Genomic DNA, 23,787 nt, shown 5'->3' with positions numbered 1-23,787 from the left:
TTTAATGCTGTTAATATATTGTGTATTGTTTGCTTGAATTACTGAACTATCTACACGACCGGCTTTGTGGTATTATATTAGTCTGTTTAGTCTAAATGGTGTGTACTTTAACCAGGTAGATAAACAATGTGTTTACCTGCCTGGGTAAAGTACAATATATAAAATGTTTAAGTGTTTGGATTAACATCTTTATTGGACTTTAGACTGTGAATTGTGTTATCAACAATGTGGCTAGATCATGGCTATTTATATTGTGTTGTGTAATGTGTCGTAAAATGTACATATTGCTTTCAAAATATACAGGTTAATAAAAATGCTTATTGTATTTTTTCTAAATCGCTGTCACATTAAAAAACAACGTTTTCAGATTAATAATTAATTTTAATGTACATAAATTCCTTGACGCACACAACGCAAATGTATGATATAGAGGGCGACATACAGAATGAGAGATTTTGAGATAAAAACTACGGACGCGACGGTAAACAAACATTTGGCCGGTGTAAACGAAAGATTTTAAATCATAAAAACATGTAGTAAGATCAACCCGTATTTACTTCATGTGCATGAGTTTGATAATGCTTTTCGTGTATTATCTATCTGTGATATTAATAACGGATTTTCGTGGTAACTGATCAGGTATGTACGTTAATGTCTTAGGCCCCTGAGCTAGGCCTCCTAGATAGGCCTAGCTAGTCTAGACTAGCTAGCCTTGATAGGCCTTTCCTACCGTGTAGTGTAGTCGGTGTCGTGTAGTCTACTGTACTAGTTGCTTGTGGAAGCCCATAAAATCGTGGCTGAGTCATCCTCCTTCTATATGTGTATTGTCTATCCATCTCTAGGTCAATATATAGCCTATGTATTTAATAAATATAGTTTGGTAGAATTGGTTCGTTTATATTTCTTTCTGTAATAATTAATATATAAATCTTTTTTCATAAATTATATTATATTTCATATTTATAGTTATAAAATTGTTCTTGATTATATTGCACAATATAAAGCCTAGGCCTAGAAGAAAGAAGAAAATATGATGAGGCGAAACAAATCAGAATAACAATGAATATGATATTAGATATCATATTTGAAGTAATGTATTGATCTTTTGAAGTTAATTTGAATAAAAATTAAAAGATGCCACAAAAGAGAAAAAAAACGTTCTATACATCATATTTAATATGTTTGTGTTAATTTAATTAATAAATTGTGTTAGTGTCAGTTTTATCTTCAATGTTGTTGAATAAAAAAAAATACAAATAAAAATTAATATTAAATTATTAAGAACTATTTAAACATTTAAAACTAATATTATTTAATTAGTCCCATTTTAAGTCCTGCTTCAGTGCTTGTCAATGCCATGCTGAGGAGTTTACAATTTTCAACCATTGCTATTGCTATTCAGTGCTAATGGAAACACATGATTGACTATGCCTGTACCCCATGTCCCTTCCATCAAGTTAATCTAATCTTGATGTAAGATAAAATATTTTTTTTAAAAGAATAAGAATATATAGGGCAAGGAGGTTTGCGGAAGGTTGGATTGTAGTCCTTCTATCTGTAAATCCGCAACTGTCTAAAGTCTAAACAAGAATAAAGTGGTAAAAATCAGAAAATAAGGTAAAAAAGGAAATTTAACATACAAAAATTAAACTTGAATAGACCGTTTAAATACACGAGAGATTGAATAAATAAAGGTGGTGAAACACCAATTTCTTCGTCATGAAGTTATTGACACTTTTATGCAAGTAACAAATTCTACTATTTTATTATTCTTTTTTTTTTATTGATTGTATTATAAAAATAAAAATCAATACACCAAGAGAACAATAATATTCTGGTTTTGCATCTTGTTTTATATTTACAGTAACAATGCCATGGGAGCAATTCATAGCTTAGAATAAGAAATTGTATTGTTCAAATCATAATAATTATAATAATCATACAAATACAGTATAATAACAAAATATTTACTTCTTAATCACCCTTTGTTAAATTGGCAACATGGTGTTTGTAAAAACAGACTACTGTCTACTCTGTGACTTCGTTTTTGTAAGGTTTTCAAATTTGGTTTTGTTCCTCTTCTTCATATTCTTGGTCTATCATGTTTCGTCTTTCATTCCTTGTTCATATTGACTGTGTTATGTTATAGATGATACTAACAATATTATATGATTCATCATCATCTTCCTATACTGTTCACTGCAGAACCTCATTTGAGTATAGTCGTACATGGGTTGGTCACATTTATGCATCTGGGCATCCTAATTCTCTTCAATTGTTGTGTTCCACACATTTCATATTATTTTATTATTACATTACAATTAAAGATAATTTCAGATTGCACTTACTGTAGCGTATTCTTGAATACACTAATAAAGTAGTGTATTTATTCTCTTTTCAAAAAGATGTGATGTGCCAATATATGGACATGATGATGTCATATCACTACCATATTTCTTCTTCTTCTTTATTGTATCAAACAATTAATCAATACAAAAGGTAGCCAAGATATAGCCGAAGCTAATCAAGCTTGGTACCTTTTAAAACATCTTAACTAACTTAAGCTACGAAATTAACAAATAAATAACAGAACTTAAAAGAAAATAAAAATTTGATAACACGTATCAAAAACAAAACAAACAATTTTGAATAATAAATAACATAACATAAAGTGATGTATGTACTGTAATAAACAAAACCATATCAATTCAATAAATAGATTTAGGCACATCACTACCATATTTGGGCACATCACTACCATATTTGGGCACATCACACTTTTTTTGTAAAACTAGTTTGATAGTGTAGACAGAGCTTTACGCTTTTATTCGATCTGTATACATTATTCTCAATCGTACAGTATTTCTAGTTCATAACTATACTGTAGTTCATTCTCAACTGTGTTTCTTATTTCTTTAATATGACCTTATAAAATGTAGGTCGCATTACATAATAATCAATACAGTTTATAATAGATGAGGACATACTGTATTAATTTGATCTCTGTTGCATGTGCGTATAATTTAGATATCTAGTGCTTTTCCAATGGCAATAGGAGATGTCTGCATATAAGTAAGAAGATTCCATGCTCAATCTCTATTTTGGCAGCTTTTTTTGCACTTTCTTCATCATTAATTAATTCATTTATTATTTCCAATAAACATCGGTCATTCGGATGCATTTCAGATAAATATATGGTTTCACCTTGTTCTTAATCAATAGGGTATCAGCATGATAGAAGAAACATGTAAATAAACCCAGCAGGGGACAATGGAGACACATCTGTTGGAGATTGTGACAAAAAAGAACAGATATGTACCTTTTACAAGATGTTCCATATTCCTGATCAGTATATCATTGATTGCAGCAACAAAGACAGGTTTGAATTAATAAAAAAATATTATTTCCCATTTGATCCAGAAGTAGGCCCACTCATGTCGAATTGCTTCATGGTCTTCTCACCATGTTGGAACTAATTTGCCAAATGATCCATGAAGGAACTTTGATATCTAAACTGTCAATCATTTTGAACTTTTCCTTAGTATTTAGTAACAACAGTGGAATCCCTACTTTAGGACACCTTTATTCAAAGAGAATCCCGATTCATGGGTCACCCCTAGATAAGGTACACCCCTATTCAGGGGACACCCCTTTTCAGGAGATAAGAGGACACTTTCTAGTGAAACAAAAAGTGGGGAATGTATTAACTTTGGGTCCCAAAGGTGTTTCCTAATAGGGGTTCTACATAATTATACAATCTGCTGATATTATTACCTCTTTAAAATGTCACTGTTTTATTCATTTTTTAGAAGCTGCTATTATACCTCTGGAGCCATCTCCATCTGTCACAAGCAGGATAGACCAACTGCAAACATTGTTGCAATCTTCTGATACCAACAATCTCCCAACACAATTGACCCCATTCACCAGTAGACTTACAAATGATGATGTTCCCACTGCTACTCCTGCTCTGCCATCAGTGCTGACCTCTTTGACATCGGGTGAGGATGACGTGATGTTGCAGATGAATAGTAGTAAAAGAGATGGAATGGTAGAAACTATGACAGTTATCACACCAAGTGAGATTATGTCACAAGAGGAAGACCTACTTGTAGTACTGACATCCACATTAGTTGGTAGTCTACTGCTAACAACTGATGACCTGTTGACATCTTATAATGTATTACCTCTAGAAAGCACAGCTTTTCAGTCAACCTCCTTGTTTGCTTTTAATGATCAATCACTCAGTCATGTCAGAACAAACAGTGAGGAGCTGACATTGCTAACATCAGAATCCTTAAGGATGGCTTCAGATATTTCTGAGACCTTTATAAACGATTTTATTTCAACTTCTGACAATATTGATGTTAATATTTTGACTTCAGCTGGTTTTGATAGTCAATTTCCTACAATCAGTATGTCACAAAGTGTCCCAGAGTTTGTACAACCATCATCATCATTGCCATTTCAACTATCAGAAATATTGACATCTGAAATTGGTAGAACTGCCAATTATATATCAGAGTATAAGAGTACTTATAGCATCTTTGAATCAAGTTATGTAGAATTTGTAAGTATCTTTGAAGATTTACTATCAACTGGTGACATAATACAACCTTCAACAACAAGAAGTGGAATGACCACAGAAGATATGTCATTCAGTACGATTGTGCAGACAGTGTCATCTTATGTGGAAAGCTCTGACATTGTGACATCAAAGAACCTTGATGATGTAACATCTCTTCGAACATTTTCATCATCAGTCACCCATTTGGAAGGTTCCTATATCACACCAGTAGACTATTCTTCTAAGGAATCCATGAGTATTGTCTCAAGTCCAGTCACCTTGTTTGGAACAGATTTAGAAGAATCAAGTCTGTTAATGTCTTCTGAAACATTCTGGAATACCATGTTACGACAATCAGCTTTGTCATCAGAATTACAGACGCCATCTTTGATTTCAGTTTACGAAAGTTACAGTTTTGATAGAAGTGGAGTTTCAGCGACTCAATCTTCACCATCACAATTCCAAACACCATCATTGACATCAATGGATATTGGCCAATATTCTGAAGAGCATTCTTTTATACAAGTAACAACTTTAGTAGATTCAACTGAAGTTCCTTCTTTGGAACCCATTATAATTTGTTTCACCACAATAGTGACATTGCCAAATTCAATGGCAACATTGCAGCTTGGCGGTACTTTAAACACACCAGACATTACAACATTATCAGAAGAGAGTTTTACACAGAGTCGCTACTGGTACTCCACAGATATATACCTCACCGAATACAATGACTGGCCTTCAAAGCTTCCAACAATGGAAGACAGCTTAAAACCATCTCATTTTGAATTTTCATCAGTCTTGCAAGAGAATTTGGAAGATATGCATTCAACCAACCAGTTGTTTGATGTCAGTCAATTATCATCTTTATATACACCTTTTCCTACTGGTAGTGAACATGTGGAAAGTCATATTAGTACTACAAGCTCAATAAAGTTATCCACTTTAGAAGATATTGGCATGACTACAGGTCAAAGTTCAAATGGAGTTTTTCAAACTACTCCTTCCATGATTTGGAAATCAATAACAGACCACGCTTCTGACACAAACTACTTTACAAGAAATGATACACAGGAAAGTTATCAGACTACTTTAGTATCTACATTATATGAAGAGAATTTGATTTACAGTACTATTACATTAGAATACTCTTCTGGACTTGAGGCTGAAGACATGCATATGACGGCTAGTACAGTTGATATCAACACCCTTGGTGCTCATCATGTAGAAAAGCGAGCAGCTCTTTTAGATCAGTCTTCTCCAATTCAAACAGAACAGTCTCTATTGATGTCAAGTAAATTGGAGCCATCAACATCATTAGATCTGCAAAGTAGTATATTAACATCTGGTGTTACAGAGTCTTTTATGTTTTCTAAAATTCAATCCTCTCTTGATAATCCTACAGCAACAGATATGGACCTGATTGTAACCACAACCTTACAACCAACATTGTTAGCAGAATCATCAGTAGTGGATAGTAGTCTTCCTGAGATACCAGACAATATTTATGCTACATCTTCTAGAACTTTCACTGAAACAATGTATTTGTCAAGTGTCATTGGCACCCTGTTACCAAGTTCCTCTGAGACTCCATCATTAGTGATGGATTTTAGCAGTCTTTTAGAACGTTCAGACATGCTTAGCAGCATCTATACCAGGCCAACAATAAACCTTACCACTGAGTCATTCTCTCCATCATTGTCTGGTGCTTTGTTACAGACAACAGAGAGTAATTACAGCAATGCACTTGACATCAGTACCTTCATAAGTACTATTTATGCCACCAGTCTAATAACCCTTTCAGACATAACACTGCTACAAACATTATCTAGTATACCACCACAAATTGATAACGACTTTCTTTTAACTGACAGTGTTATGTTATCACCAACATTTTCTGAGTTTTCCAGCTCAACATTGCTACCAACAATCTCTGAGACAACACCAATCATATTTAGTAGCATTGTTTCAGAAAGGTCAAGCACTAATGATGTCAATGCTACAGCTACTAAAATTGGATTCAGTGATCTACCATTACTTTCAATCTCAGAGACACCACCAATAATATTTAGTAGCAGTCTTTCAGAAAGTTTAAGCTCAAACCATGTCAATACTACAGCTACACAAATTGGCTTCAGTAATCTTCTTTTACTATCAACAGTTTCTGAGACACCACCAATAAAATTTAGTAGCAGTCTTTCAGAAAATTTAAGCTCAAACCATATCAATGCTACAGCTACACAAATTGGCTTCAGTGATCTTTTACTATCAACAGTTTCTGAGACACCAATTCTTGAAAGTTTGCCTGTAAGTGAAGTCTTTCTTGTGGAACCCACTACATCTGAAATATCTAAATATCTGGAAGAGACATACATAACATGTACAACAATTTATCCATCAAAAGTTATGCAATCATCAGAATATTCTGCCTTTACTTCTGAAATGAAGGTGCCATCATCCGATCAATCTTTCATGACTTCAACTATCAAAGAATTGATGACCTTGGAACCATCAACTTTCTCAATCTCTGATTTTTCTGAAGTAATTACACCATCGCCTCCTGGAACTTCAAATTCTTTAACCAAATCCGCTGATATGTATACATTAGTAGAATCGGAGCTCATTACAGAGACTATATCAGTCACTGCTTCTAATCCAACAGGTGCCATCTTCTTGTCAGAAACATTAGAGACATCGGTAATATCTACTCTATCAGTAATGACAGACATTGATGTCATGTCCAGCACCTCTGGATTAGCTGCTACATTTTTATTTACTGATTCATATTCATTAATGGGTTCTGTGGAGTTGTCAAGTAGTTCAGCAACTGCAGATATGCTGACAATGTATCTAACATCTGTCTCACCATCTTCATCAAGATTGCCAGAGCAGTCATCCAGTTCATCTTCTGTAATACAACCAAGTTCATCCAGCTCAGCTCCTACAAGTAGCAGATCACTAGTGACACCAGTTAGTACAACAAAGAAGAGTTATGTTACATTGGATACATCCTTTGGTACTAAACCAGCATGGCTTCAACTTGGTATGTACCTTTTCAATATGTTTATGATGATACCTTGATTTTGGTTTTCAGTTTATCTTGTAGAAACGGGAGTAAAAACAATACAAAGCAATGGCAAGCACATCAGATGTATTTATACATACGGTAATTGTTTTGGAATTATTTATGGTTCCTTGTATGTATGCTGTTTGAAAACTCTATGTGCTGTTGCTTTAGATTTTAACATGCAGTAATTTTTTTTTTTCAATTTTTCTTCAAATCCATGTTATACAGTAGTAATATTATCAATATTGTTATCAATATTAATGTTTTAAAAATTAGTGACTAGTATTAATAATATTAACTTTAAGAACTAATAAGAAAATATATACATTTCATATAGATATGTTTTCTTAAATTATGTTTTTTTCAAGACTTAATGGCTTGCCATGTCTAACGACATTGTGATAAATTGCTTAACTCGTTTGAAACTTAAAAGCTCTGCGTTCCTTGCTGAACTCAAGTTTCACATTACGGTTTATATATCTGTTTCCATACATTGCATTTCAAGTTGCTTTAGGTCAACAGCCTAAAAGTGTTTTTCGTCCTTAATAGCCGAATCCTACTTAAGTAGTGTGAGTTATTACTGTGTATGTTCTACTTGTGGAAATGTAGTCAAACAACAAACATTAGTATTCCTGAACATTCCGAAAATGTTTTTATTCTGTCTATTTATACTTGCTATTGATACTTTTACTTCTGGCTATTTATCAAGTAATAAATGGATTCCATGTCCATTTAAACTTGGATAAAATATTTGATAATTAGTTTTCTTCTTAATTTTAAAGTAACTTGATGTTTAAATGCTTCATACAAATACTTCAACACATAGACAATTGCCTATCATTACTCGTTTTTGATACCAACCCCCAATCTCAACATAAACTTACCCCTTAATTTAAGATAAATTCGGAGAGAAAAGACTTATGATGAATATATGATTAAAGTAATCCGAGTGTAATTCCATCTAAATTGTGTGTCCAGGGTGCGATATTTAGTCTGTTCATACTGTAAATTGGAGCCCCCCATGAAACGCTACAAAATAATCATGAATATTCATTAGTCATATACATAAGGTGTGATGTAAGAATTTACCTGAATACAATTCGCTAATGTAAACGTTTAGTCGAATAAATTAGACTTATGGACTTAGGATGTTGATGTATGGGGTTCGAATCACATGAGCAACTTTTTAGTATGAAAGAGAGAGATTATTGGTGTGTATTTTGTTATATTTAGAAAGTATGTCAGATTTTTTTCACATAAGGAGTCCCCAACTCCCCAAAAAGAATCGCATCCAGGCCCCAACGGTCACAGACAGTAATTAATATACAATAATTAATATAAATTCCTGTTTTATTATTTTGAATAGAATTTGAAGTCCCAGTTTCTGTTGACATAAAATCACTGGACTTTATCTTGGAGATTGAGCGCGGGCTTGCCTCAGCATATATTCAGGCTCGAAGTGAAGAATTAGGATCACGCAGACGCAGAGCAGTTACAGTTGAAGACGTCACTACACAGGTTTTTACTATATTTGAATTTGTTTTGTACCAATCTCACTTTTAATCATAAAATCTTTGTTTTGTAGAAAATGCTCATTCACAAAAAATACAGTATGTGAGGCCATACAAGAGAAGCATAATAATACAAAATGAATGATCAAAATAATTATCACTACACTACACACTTCATTATCACTTGTCAAAATGATTAAAAATAGGAAAACATATTTGAATTTCCAGCAATTTCTTTTGATAAAGCAAATAGATTCTCAATCGAGTCCGTAAAGAATTTGATCATTTTGATAATGATTCCCAAATAATTAACATTTATGACTGTTGCAAAAGTATGACTTTATGCAGGAAATTAATCAAACTTTCTAATTATAGAGTCCAAACAAATTTATGTTTGTTTCAACCTTTCCATTTACATTAAGATTTTTACAATTTGTGTAAATTCCTTCACTGAAAACCATCTAGTATAATATCTGAGACTTGTGTGATAATTTGCTAAATCAATATCATATCCATAAATGACAGGTGACGTTTATTGATTTTTACATAAGCGGCACCAAAGGAATGAGCATAAATAAACATTTGACATATTGTTATTGCTTGCCATAATTGAGTCATCTAATTTAAATTCTCTGCATTCCATCATGCGGATTAAATTACATTGATCATTTTGAAATACTTGTTAAAACAAATTAATTAGTGAGATAACTTGATTGCTTCTTTGTAAACATTCTTTCCCTGTTTTGTTAAATGATTTCAGAATATACTTTTCCATCTTTACTGTTTCAAATTCAGTTTTATTTCTTCATTATTGCTGGGCAGAATGTCTCTCTTTGTATCAAATTGCAATTATTTATCATATTCTATGCATTCTATCATGCGTGTTGAATATTTCATGATAGGAATAAGTTAATAACTAACAATTCCTAAGAGCTGCTTCTTATTCAATACTAGGATAGACTATCAAATATTTATTTTCTTTTAAACTGTAAATTTATGATTCAGCTCAGAAGTTTTTTCCCCTAAAAGAAAAATATGTTTTAGTAATTTGTCTAATATGAAAATGTTTTGTTCTTAATTTATTATTTTATTGAAGATGAAAAAAAAACATGAAAAATGAAGAATAATAAAATCAGATTTTGAATAGGCCATTTTGCAGTTTTAATAAAGTTAATCACAAAAAATACAAAACAAACAGTTAAATTCAACCAGCTGGCATCCAATTTGACTATTTTTTACTTTAAAATTACATTTTTTTCATGTGCATTTTTCGATCCAATTTTTGGTAAAAGTGAATAACTTTTATGGAACATCAAAATGACTTATTCAACTAAAAAATACGAAAAAAAAAATTGTTTCAGGTGGACGATATATCTTTAATTTCTATACAGAAACCCTATTATTTAAGTGGACATCTTCAAAATCCAACCAAGTGTCACTTCTTAGTGTGTCTTCTGAATAGGGATAACATACAGGATTTCCCCTTGTTCATTTCACAGGAATTTGTCCCCTCAATAGTGCATCCCAAAGAAGGAGTATTTTCTACTTTTCAAAATATTGTTTCATTTATTTTTCAGCAAATTGATATCAGTAGAGGCGATGCTAATCCTGAGTTATTAACTGTTGTGTATTACATCGTAGAAGAAGGTGAACGCATTCCAGCGTCACAGTCTGCTGCCACCATGCAGTACTTATCCAGTGAAGCATTATCAATCACTCTTGGTTACCCCGTCGAAACACATGTCGTTGGTAAGATATAACAAATGAAACTCAAGATAAACTTTCAAAACTTCAAAAAAATAACCCAAGCAAAGATTTGAACCAGGATCCTTGGATTCATCAGACACATTTCAATAACCAAGCTACAGTGCCACTACATTTATAACAATTACTAAAATTTGCAAATAAAATTGATTAAATCAACTGTTTTAGAGAATTTCTCACATGTTTTTTTTTTGTTTTAGTGTATGATGAGTCTTCCAGCAATATGAGTATTATATGGATTGTAGCTGTTATATGTGGTGTTCTGGCCTTCATATTCCTGGTATGTTGTTGCTTTTGCTGGTGCTGTAGGCCTAGACCTCAGGATGGAAACTTTGATCCAGAGACACTAACATTTCTACAGTTCAAGCAAAAGGTACCTTTATTATATTTCTGAACATATTATAGGAGTTGGATGAATCAGTTGGGATGGTGTTTTTTTTTTAGTATTTGAGCATAGGATGACTGATGGTACAATGTAAGTACCTGTACTATCTTTCATCCTGAGGAAGGGTGGAACTTAATTAGGGAGATTTTAAAATATGCCAAATGTGGTAAAGAAACAGAAAGTAAGATAATTTTATTTTAACATTTTAATGATCTCCAGTTGATTCCGGAAACATCTCAGTATGTTCCACAAACTAAATTAATTTCTTATTATTTATTTATACCGGGCGACTTCTTCTGTCAAAGACTGATCTCCCAGAGGGCCCAGTTATGATCAGTGGATGTGAGGTACTAGTACACCAGGCCAACCCCTACTCGAAAGATGTACTAGGTTCTTTAAAGTGCACATGAGCTAGATATGTACAATGGACCTATGGTTTATATTCCTTATCCGAGAAGACTCGTTCTACTACTTGAACCATGGAGCAAGTGAGCCTCGAACCCTTGCCAAGGTTCGACCATCTTAACCACTCAGCCACTCACTCGCTAAAATGTAATGTAATTTCTGTATATTTGTTGATGAAAAATGAAATATAAAACATTGTTTTGTATTTTTTAGTATCCATATCATTCGTATGCTGCAAGCAAGAGAAGACAAGGAGCAATGCCTCCAACAGGTCTTGATAATTCACATAGTCACGTCTTGGAGGACGACAAATCAGTAAAAACTTCAGACTACCACACAGATGAAGACGATAGTGGTCGTGTCAAAGAAAAAAAGAGATACCTTACAGTCCCACCAAGGATGCTACCGCGAGCAACGACAATAATCTCTCGGCAGGATGATGTTGTTTCAGAGTCGGATAGTTTGGTGTCTTCGACCGAAGATGAGCTGAGAATGAGTTCTTCCGTCTCCTCTCAGGTACAGCTACATCCAAAATTGAGCAAGAATGAACAAATGAAAGATCCAAAGAGAGCGATGTTTTCGCACGTGTCGGAACATCAAATGCAAAGCAAACCAAAGAAGTCGCAAAGAACAATTGATGAAACAAAGAAACAGAAAAGTAAGTGTTTTTAGTGGTAACTTTTAACAAATTCATAAGGTCAAAGTTTATCTATCAGTATCAGATATGTTGTCAGAATACAGGGAACATCCCCATTTATGAGACACTCTATCGCACTGGACTTAATTTAGAAACCAGTAAAACAAACCATGTTAACTATTTAAGAGTGCTTGTCACCAAAAATCAGACATATTTGTAATTTAGTGGCAAGGGTCAAAATTTCGAATTGGCTCATATTTTGTACATTGGTAGACTAGACCTTAAAGGAAAGGAACACCCTGGGCTAAATGTGCCACTGTGCTTATAGATAAATGTAATAAACTTTTAAAAGACAACATATCGGAAATTGAACAGCGCCACTTTGACAGGTTAAGAGCAATTATGTGACGTCATATTAGGTGGACGCATTCAAGCAAATCCAAGCGTCCATCGTCTTAGTACAGTATTTCAATATGGAAGTGCGGGATATAACCATAAATAAAATCAATTAAATAGCCTAACATACCTAATATATTCGGAATATGGCTTGGAGTTTTTATAATTCAGAAAATTTTGAACCAGAATATACAGAAAGAGAGTTAGTTTTGCGTCGTGCTGATGAGGAAAAAAGAAGAGAAGAAGAACATTCTCGAGCATAACAAGCCGTTGAAGAATGGTGTACTTGCGGCCAGTGTATCTGTACTGTATGCCTTACTAGGCCTAGAACTCGTGTTGAACGAAAATAAAGTAGACACTGCATCGTCAACCAACAGCCTCCGTTTGGAAGGTTTGCCAGTTAATTCCCCTACCAAATCCCGTTTGAAACAGCTAGGCAATAAAAGTAACAATAGATTAACAATAGCTGAAAGATTTACGAATTGGCTTGCAGAAGAAAAGATCGATCGAAGGTTTGTTTACCAAGCTAGCGCATGCTCATACCGTGTCATCGCCGTCCTGCATGACCGCATGTCGCGTTATTAGCCAATAATATTAGCGGATTCGCTTAGCCAATAGAAGCGCCGAATGCAACCGCGAATCTTAAAATATTTTTTTGGCCGTATCTGACGTCACAAACAGGCTGTCATGAGCACAAGATGGCGATTTTCAAATGTCTTGAAAACAGCTTTAAAATTCTGTTTACTAGAAAATTACAAATCCGATTTAAACATAAATTGTTCTGAATATTAAGTTGGTAGGGTTACTTTTATAATAGTTAGGTAAGATATTAGGGTGTTCCTTTCCTTTAATGTAAGGAAAACTGATGTTTAGGATCACAATGGAAATAAGTTTGCTGTCTCGGTACTCTATTGTGTTTTTATCCTATGATTTTATGTCAGAATAAATAAAAAAAATAAATGTGTAGTTTGTTTGGTAAAATATCGCTTGGTTTTCAAGAAAATCGATTTTCGGCCAATTTTGTTAATTTTTGGTGTATAATTTATACCTTATATTTTGACTTCTTCAGACTTTGCAATTCCATCTTGTGTGATTCTAGCTCTTTCACTTGACCTTCAATGGCATCATTATTTTTTTTGCATACATTTTCAAGATCCCACAATAGTTTTTTGTTTTTTTCTTCAACTTTAGAAATAATACTTTCTTTATGCTCTTCAATAACTTCTTTGATCTTCTTTACATGTGATTCAAAGTCTGCATTATAAAATGAAACGTAGTTTCTAATTCTTGCTTAACATCTTCAGCTGACATGATAACTTCAGTTACTCGTTTGTTAAATGCATATCATATTTAACACATCATGATCTGCTTTTAACTAAAAAAAACATTTCTTAAATATTTGTTTAGTACAGGTTTTACAAAACCTTTCTACTGTTTTGTCTGGATGGTCTTTACATCTACCTTTCACTTCTTGATTTGACATCTGTAAAATTACAACATTTTTAAATGCAGTTTACACTTCTGGACTGTTGAAATACAATGTTTGTTTTTAGACACATGCAACGCGACTCTGCATCTCACTATGTCGGTTATACTGCACCACAGTGTTACTGTAGGTCTGCCTTCTCCATTGACACTTCCAGTTCCAGCCTCTGCTAGTAGGAGGCCTGGTTGGTCTAGGAGGCCTAGGCCCACTATACTTTAAAATGTTATTAATCATCTAAGACACTGAAACAGAGTAGGTTTAGTTTTACGAATGTCAAGCACTTTCAATAATGGTAACTGACAGAAAACGTACAAGGAGAACGTCCTTCTAAAACCTTTTTACCCGAGTCATTATCATTCCAAGAAACATCGTCTACACTTCCTAGAGGGGAAGCGAGCGAAGTGAGCTCACCCTCTAGTGTAATTAAATTCTTAACAAAGGTTAACATTTAATGTTGACTTTACTATGGCTTGATTCATCTCTATGCTAGATTATTGAAAATGTGTAATATGAAACCATGGAGCTATAGCTCCATGATGAAAAAATTAACTGCATTCATTTACATAATCAATCAAAACACATTTCTATTTGTAGTAGAATTAATTGACTGCAATAATCTACAAAATACCAAGCAATTTTTACCTTATTTATCACTTTTTTAATATTAATTATGTTGTATTTTTTTCATATCTAGTGGGGAGGGGGGTATTTATTTGACTATACATGATACCATTTTACAGCCAAAAAAATAACGCCTTTCCCGTATGTACAGCTATCTGAGTCTAACATCTAACATCTGTTATGTTGCGAATTTCATTTAAATGTGCTTTTATGTCAATTGTATTTTACAATTCCTAATGGTTCCACTTTGATGTTTACTAGTGTTGATTTAAAGTATGCTACTCCAACAGTCATCTCCATCTTCCAATCACCTTCCTTACCACACCTTGCTTTGTAAGAACATTATCCAGCTCTGTATTAAATGAGGTGTTTTAGATTTAAATAACAAATTATATTAATCATGTGATCATTATTTAATTAAAATCTACATATACAATGTACATTGTTGTAAGCAAAGCAAACTGTAGTGAATCAACCTGTAGAGATTCATTAATACACAAATGAAATTTAAATTCAATGAATATTAATATACCAAGTGTACATACTTTTACTACTTTACAGACTTTCCTAAATGCATACTATCAACGTAACATAATAAGGAAAAAAAACCCTATAATGTTGATGCTCTGTTAAAAATGTATAGTTGTGTTTGTGTAGACAGTTTTAGTAATTGAATATTTTAACATTATTAACTTCGTAATCAGCTACTGCTATTGTTTGTGGTCTGTTGGAAATTACAGAGATTCCAATGGGATATTTTAGTCCATCATCAATATTATCTATTCGTTTTACGAAAACACAATCTTTGTCAAATAATTGTAGTTTTTTCCCACTGGATATTATAATGTTTTCATTCATGTCAGTTAATATAGAATAGGGGTTCATAGCTTTCCCGTCTTCTTTACCTTCACTTATAAGTGTTTTAATAAAGGTACCATTTGAATCAAACATTTGTATTCTATCATTGCCCCCATCAACAACCATCAAATTACCTTTTCTGGTTAAAGTCACATCAATAGGAAAACTAAATTGACTTGTTATCTTACCCACCAGGTTACCATCATCAATATTAAATATAAATACACATTTCGCTTCCCTGTCTGCAACATACAGAACGCGTGTGTCATTTTTTACTTTCAAACCCATCGGCAATTTTAATATTCCTTTACCAAATTGCATGCACTCTTTAAATTTATCATTGAGCATCACAACAACCTTCCTTTGCCTATCACTGTACACAATGTGACCATTACCCATGTGATGCATGCTACTGACCTTAGCATTTTGTGCAAGTTTAATATTGTCAACAAATTTACCTGATTTGGTATATTTCAATAACTCGTTACAATTACTTGATACTAATAAACAACCATCCGAGTCTAACACTACATCTGATACTCTGTGTTCCTTATCTACTGTGTGTCTATCCATGTTTTTAAGGGTATGTACAAGTCCTAGTGGTTCCACTTTGATCTTCACTGGTGTTCCTTTAAAGTGTGCTACTCCAGCAGTGGCCTCCATCTTCCAGTCACCTTCTTCATCACATCTTCCCTTTATTCTATACTCTTCATTCATCATGTCTTCAACTTCAGTAGCAGATTTTTCACCTGATGGCGTTATCAGAGTAGCAGCTACTTTACATGTCTCACTTTTATCCAGACTTTCTGCTTTTACTTCAAATGTTTGTCCCTTTGCTACTGTAATAGATCTATCATCTTCATCAATGATGAACCTACTATCAATACTTGTGATTTCACCAAGGCCTTTTGTGAGAGCATCATCCAAGTCTTTATTAAATTTGAAGTTTGGTTTGAGATTTTTTGCACAAGATAAAAATCTGGAATTCATTTCCTTGACATTTTTTGTAACTTTATCAATGTCTGAGTTGAAATCATCAAGTGTTTTTGCCTTTCCTGGTTGGATCATTGCTTCTGCACTTGACCTCTTCAGACTTTGCACCTGCATTTGGTGTGATTCTAGCTCTTTCACTTGACCTTCAATGGAATCATTCTTTTGCTTACATACATTTTCAAGATCCAGCAATAATTTATTGCTTTCCTCTACAACTTTAGAAACAGTAGTCTCTTTATGCACTTTAATAACTTCTCTGATCATCTTTACATGGGAATCAAAGTCTGCTTGGTCCTTCACTATAAAGTCAAGTGTTGTTTCTAATACTTCCTTGATATCATCAACTGACCTGATCACTTCAGTTACTTGTTTGTTAAATGCATCTATAGCATCTCTGATTTCTACCACATGTTCTGCTTTATAACAACTCAAGAAACATTTCTTGCATACACCTTTGTTACAAGTTGTACAAAATCTTTTTACTGTGTTGTCTGGATGGCTTTGTTGGCAACAAGTACCTTGCACTTCTTGATTTGACATCTGTTAAAATACAACAGTAGGCCTATTCAATAATTTGAATTGTGTTCAAGCATGGAGCGAGTTTTTCCTCTGTGGTTAAATAGTACAGTAACAATTATGGTTATCTTGTAACTAATATCTCAACTCTTCAGTAATTCTATAATATTTGCTAGTGTATACAACTTACCTTATTTTCTTTTTTCTCGTAATCGTAATCTCTCTGATGTACTTGTCAGTGTTGCAGTCAGTTGATGACAATGTATATTATTGATGTGGTATTTTGACTTCTTTCATATGGAAATGTACCAACACAAATGTTTGTATTAATAATGGATTTCTCATCCGTAAATTTTGAACTTTGACACAAGTAATAAAACATTTGTATTTAATATATGTATTATATTTGTGCTATAAATAGTACAATGATAACAAGTGTAAATGCCTGAGGAAATATTTGATACAGATATATACGTACTACTGACACTGTTGAATAAAAATAACAGATTTATTGGAGAGAAAAAAATATTTTTCATGAAACATAAATTATTATAGTTGAATTTGTTATGAAATTACAAATCAACGACCAACAAAATAAATAATGTTTAACAAGAATCAGTATGAGAATATTTCTATTTTTTCACATTTAAGGCATAGTGAAGAAAATAGATCATGTTCAATGCTTTAAAAATGATGTAAAAAACCAGCAGTAACCCGTACATCTGATTGATCTTGCCGACGATAAAATCTTTTAAAATTTCTTACAACTTTGTGGCTCTTTCGCGGAGAGCAAAATAGTTTCCCCAATTTTTTTTTACTTGATTCATAAATATTAGTATCTATACTTTAGATTGAGGATTTTTTAATAATAAAAAAATTGTCTTAAGAGTTTTATATATGCTAATTAGTAATTAATTAGTAAAAATCTTAGGATTTATTCAAATTTTTTGAAAATTTACTAAGCTATTTTCCAGGTGCTAGATAACGTAAGTGTAAAATATTAAAACGCTAGGTTGTTACGTTTGGCTTCCACAGGCTGTTAAACTTAATGTAAATTATACACCAAAAATGAACAAAATTGGCCGAAAATCGTTATTTTTTGATTTTCTTGAAAACTAAGCGATATTTTACCAAACAAACTACACATCAGGTTTACTTACATCAAGGTCTACCAATGTGCAAAATATGAGCCAATTCGAATTTTTTACCCTTGCTACCTAATGTTTGATTTTTAGTGACTGGCTCTCTTAAAAGTCTAATCCGAACATATGACTCGGGTTATCACATGACCGTAGCATGCAATCATAGTTTTTAAATTCAGGGTCAAATTATGGTCAAACTAACAATGAACAATGGTCAAATTTTCTGATACATTAGGTAAAGTTACCTTGGTTTAATTTACCATTTTTCAAGTCCTGTGCGAACAAGGCTTTGGAAAGCCAAATGTTTCTATTCCGTGGACTCTGCCGGGTCCTGAATGTTTCTCTTTACAATAAAAAAAAAATTCATATTTTATAATCTTTTTGTCATTTTTTAAAAACATTATGTTTACTTTAGATGGAGAGGCTGAATGGAGACAAGCACAGGCTGAGATAAGTGCTATCTTAGAACCGGAAGTCGTTAAAACACAGGCTGTAACTACATTTGTGGCACCTCACAAGCGAAAGTAAGTTAACAAATATATTACAGTTTGAACATATGACTAGGTGCTCCTCCACGTCAAGCCACCTTGCAGTCACTTAACCCACCCTTTCTAGACTAGTCATAACAGAGTCTGTATGAATTAAGCATCTCACCTGACAGAACTTGGCACAACGAATTAACATAATTTTGTTTTTCTATATTTTAAGGAAAAAAATTAAAGACAAAAAGCAGAGACAGAAATCGTCTCATGCATCATCATCAATCGATGAAACTGAAATTGAAGAAGATGGAATTTACAACTCGCTACCAGATGTACATTATGCTAGGCCACTAGCTTCAGAGGTAGTATTTACTTTTTTTGCTAGAAATAGATAGATTCCCTTCACCTTTCTAGACGTCATGATAAATCACTCCTTCAGAGGTAATAATTTTGTCAGCATTGAACTCTTCAATCTTTCTCCTAAAGGCTTAAGAAAGCTGTCTAGACTTTAAATACTATTGTTCATTTTGCTAAACCTTGATAATTTTTTGGTTTATTTAGAATGAAAACACACAATCACTCGGCCAGACCAGGAAGCGTATGCACGCACTTCTAGATGAAGCCTTTTCTCTAGTAAACCTTCCACCGGCTGGAAGGAATGCAGTACGCCCTCTACAGTCTTCTGCTCATCATTCAAGCATGAAAGACCTTAAGGTACTATTGAAGAATTTTAATTAATTTAAGGCAAAAAGTCTTTAGCATTTTTGTATGCCTATTTTGTTTCTAATTAATTTTTTCTTTGTTATAAAAAAATCAGAAACCTTCAAAAGCAAGAGAACGAAGACGCCAACGATTGTCGTCAACTGAGACACATGAAACGTACACTGGGAGTGAAACGTAAGTTATGCAATATTTAATTTAGTATCTTTGGTGATTATTTGACAGTCAAACAGGTGGTGAATGAGTTGGAATTGTATATAGATATAGATTCCTAGACTCTGTTCCGTTGAATACAGGTGCCACTTGCAACTCGCAGGCTGCCAGCCTATGTAATTAAATTCATTTTCTATGAAGAAAGCATTTTGTAAAGATTATGATTTCTTATGATTATGATTTCTTATGATTTTTTATGATATGATCATTATAAATTTCAGGGATGATTCGGTGTTTAAAAGTCGCCACCCATTTGTAAAACATCAAAAAAGTGTTCCTGTTGGGTTTCAGCCAAAAGGTAGGCTTCAAGTTTCTTTATAGATTCCAAATTTCAAAACAGCTACTTTTTTTTCTTTAATAAATCAAATCTAAAAGTTGAATTCATATTAGTGAATAATAATAATATATAACATATCCCAGCAATAAAAAAAACAGTCAATTATTACTAACATTGTGTTTAAGTCCGATGTCATTTTATAAGCACTTTGGAATGATTAGATTTAAGTACCTATGGTCTTAATTGGTCAGATTTCGCCCTACTTTTTTTATTTCTTATCCAACAGTGAGTAACTCGCCAATTACAGTATGGTTACTATTTTGTAATATATCGTGCTTATCAACTCAGTCTCATTGAGTTGTGATATACAGCACTGGCACTACTGTAGGTCAGGATTGAACCATGTCACTAGGTTGAGATTGAACCCCGGACCTTGGAATTGGAAGAAAAGCATTTTAACCACCAAGCTACAACTCCACTACAATCTACTACAATGACTGAAAGGTTAACCTTAAATTAAAATTTAAACTCAATTTATATTATCATTTTCGTTAGATGAATTCACACAAACTAAGACAGACCCAGGAAAAGTTGTGATAGTGCCCATAACAAAGCTAGGGGATGATACTGGTGGTCTTGTTTGGAGTATCTATGATGCAGAGGATGAAGTGTCACGACTCACACCTACTATGGAACCTGTTAGTACTATTCATTTGCTTCCTTATTTAATCGTTAGTGTGTGATAATGCCGTAAATAACCCACTATTCTAATAGACCTCTGTCTACACAATCAAACTAGTTTGTGCCCAAATATGGTAGTGATATACCCAAATATGGTAGTGATATGACATGATCATGTCCATATATGGACACATCACATTTTTTGATAGTGTAGACAGAGCTTAATAGTCTGTTACTCATGAAAAGTACCAAATAGGAAAATGATAGTATCATTTAGAAAAACAATGATTTTTTTTTTAAATTAGACATAGACCTATGGGCTTTTTATTTTATGAATAAGTTAAAATTAAACTAGACATGTAACTCGTCACTTTGACGAGTTAGTTATCCGCACGACAAACGCCACGTGCACGTCATATACGTTGGAATATTGCATGACATGCTCAAAATGACATGAAACGCATAGAAAGTTGATTAGAAATTGTTTTTTCCCATTTTCAAATTTTAAATGCGTGTGCGCGCGTAAATTTGTGTAAAACTCGCAATTTTTTTTCCACAGAAAGTTAGCGCATGATATAAATTAAACTTCTGCAAAGTTTCAATTTAAAGTGTTATTTGGTTTTTGACCTATGTTAAATACGCGAAATTCATAAAATCGCGCGTAAGTCACGTTGCGCAACTCTGACATCATTAAAAAATAGGAGGTGCACAACTTCACGTAAATGCCCACATGTTGTCAAAGTTATGAAATGTTATGTTTACACATGTTAGAGAAACACTCTACACAAAAATGGAAGGAAAGAAATAAGAATAATACAGAAAAAAAAAAAAATGATGATCCCATACAATTACAAGGAGTTATCCGCTACTAAGCAGATAACTAAAAAATATTTACTTGTGCTGTTGTTTCTATTAGTGATTTGAAAAACTGGAAGATGGAATGGGTTACTATTTCCAAGTGCCTAGATTGAGCCTAATAATAATAGTAACCCACTGTAGAAATGCCTACTCTAATAGTACTCCACCCTAAAAAACAAGGAATAGTAACTTGGGGTTTTTAGTAGACGCTTCATGCTATGTGACATGAACCCATGACAATTTTATAAAACTGATTTTTTGAAAAAAACTTTATGTTTGGTTTTTCTTCCTGTTTCTGTAGGCAACCATACCAGGAGGGCTGGATCCCTCCCCTCCCGTAACTATCAGATCTCCAACAGGTGCTTTACTGACGCTACCACAGCTCTCAATGCTCCCAGATTCTGAACTTACAACAAGAAATGGACCGCCAGTTCCTTTAAAACAGTTTAAAAAGACAAAGTCACCGACATACGACGAAGCAGAGACTTCGTTTCAACAGTCATACAATCCTAGGCTGTACGGAGGCAGGCTAGAATATGGGGCAGCAGCACTTCAAGGTTCATCGGCATATGGTTTGCCAACTAAAGAGAAGCGGCCTGCAACAGATATGCTAGCCACTCTGGAGAAAGAAAAAAGAATCGGTAAACCAGTAGATGACAGTTTTGATGAGTTGAATGTTACCGCAATAATCAAAGGAGCAGATACACCACAACCACTGATGAAAGTCATCAAAGAAGAGCTGGAACGACTCGCTAAACTGCGACCTCACACATATGAGGAAGAAGATATGCTTTAGATTTTAAATATAGTGAAAGGTATAAAACCATTGAATAATTTCTAAAGTAAAAAAGTATTATTAATATAGTAATTAAATATCTTTAATATCATGTAAATTCTTCCAGTTCAAAACTTTTAAAAATATATTTAGATAGAAATAAATGGTGCTTGTAATTTATAAATGAAAATTCTTCCAAATCTTCCACACTCCTTTCCCCCTATACAAATACATTATAAATGTTTAATTAATTAAATATAATTGTTTCTAAATAAATATGATAATTTATACAGTAATATAATTCAAATATAGATTATATTAAATACAGTATATCTAAAAATGTGTAGTCTCACAAAATGGTATTAACATTATAGATAAAGTGCCGATATCTTTTGCATTTTATTTTTTTTCCACAACTGGGGGTTTGTTTCCCCCTCCCCATTATACTTTCTTGATACAGTATACTGTATGCAATCAACTTATTGCAGGTGATTATTGCTTATAATGTATGTTTAGGTTTTAACTATTTGTGAGGTGCTATTTTTTTATATCTTTCCTATTAATGTATATGTTTGTATATGCTTTTTAATGCTGTTTTAATTTCGTATTTTGAATATTTTCCACCGCGTTGTAGAGAATTTTTTGTTGGAAAAATAGATTTTAACTTTTCGAGTATAAATGGCAATACTACAATCTTCCTTTTTAAACCAAAAGTAGTTAGTATTTTAGATGTAAAGTATATATAATAAGAGTAAGTATGTTAATATATATATTTCCAATGTTTACCCACCTTGAAAAAAACTGTAAAGTATTAAATAATAAAACTGCATAGGTATTTGTACATTAGAGAATGTATATAGTATTTATTAAGTTTGTGCAGTGTTGCCAGTATTCACAATATACTTGATATTGAAATGTATTTTGAAAATGATAAAATAGAAAACAAAACTTGAATTTTAGAAAATTGTATATTTTATAGATTGACTATATTCCTAATTGGAATATATAAGAGAGTTTTAAAATATTGAATGAAATAATTATTGTTTTATTTATTCGGTTAAATGTAAATTAATTTGGCTAATTATTTCAGAGCCATGAACCAAAAAGGAGGGATGGGGACAAAACAATCATTCTTGTTCATAACTTGAGCGAACCACATTATAAGAATACTTGGTGTCTAATACTAATTATAATAGATATTGTATAACAATACATACAATAATAAGAAGAATATGAAATATTGTAATATGGGCCACAGTGGAACCCCTCTTAAGGGGACACCTTCAGGACCCACAAGTGTTTAAAGGGGTGTCCCTGAATAGGAATTTGCTGTAGTTTTAAAACATATATTTCTCCTTGTTAGTTTCACGGTAAAATGTCCCTTAATAGGTTTGTACCCTAAATAGGAGTTGGCTGTAGTGTTAAAAACATAT

The 23,787-nt window shown here is 33.0% G+C and overlaps 1 protein-coding gene across 1 annotated transcript; it reads left to right on the top strand.

The window, feature by feature from the left end:
• Positions 1-3,270: 3,270 nt before the first annotated feature.
• LOC144848993 (uncharacterized) lies at positions 3,271-22,967 on the top strand. Its single transcript, XM_078705945.1, has 13 exons — positions 3,271-3,379; positions 3,810-7,610; positions 9,001-9,152; positions 10,723-10,894; positions 11,110-11,282; positions 11,913-12,357; positions 18,764-18,872; positions 19,057-19,192; positions 19,392-19,544; positions 19,648-19,727; positions 19,985-20,061; positions 20,596-20,738; positions 21,881-22,967. The coding sequence occupies exons 1-13, from the start codon at positions 3,271-3,273 to the stop codon at positions 22,373-22,375; spliced, it is 6,045 nt and encodes a 2,014-aa protein (XP_078562071.1). The 3' UTR covers positions 22,376-22,967.
• The last annotated feature ends 820 nt before the right edge of the window (positions 22,968-23,787 follow it).

The sequence above is a fragment of the Antedon bifida genome, chromosome 7 (genome assembly GCF_963402885.1).
Source record: "Antedon bifida chromosome 7, ecAntBifi1.1, whole genome shotgun sequence".
NCBI lineage: Eukaryota > Metazoa > Echinodermata > Crinoidea > Comatulida > Antedonidae > Antedon > Antedon bifida.
Note: the sequence above shows the minus strand (reverse complement) of the source record. Positions and strands in the feature narration are given on the sequence as shown.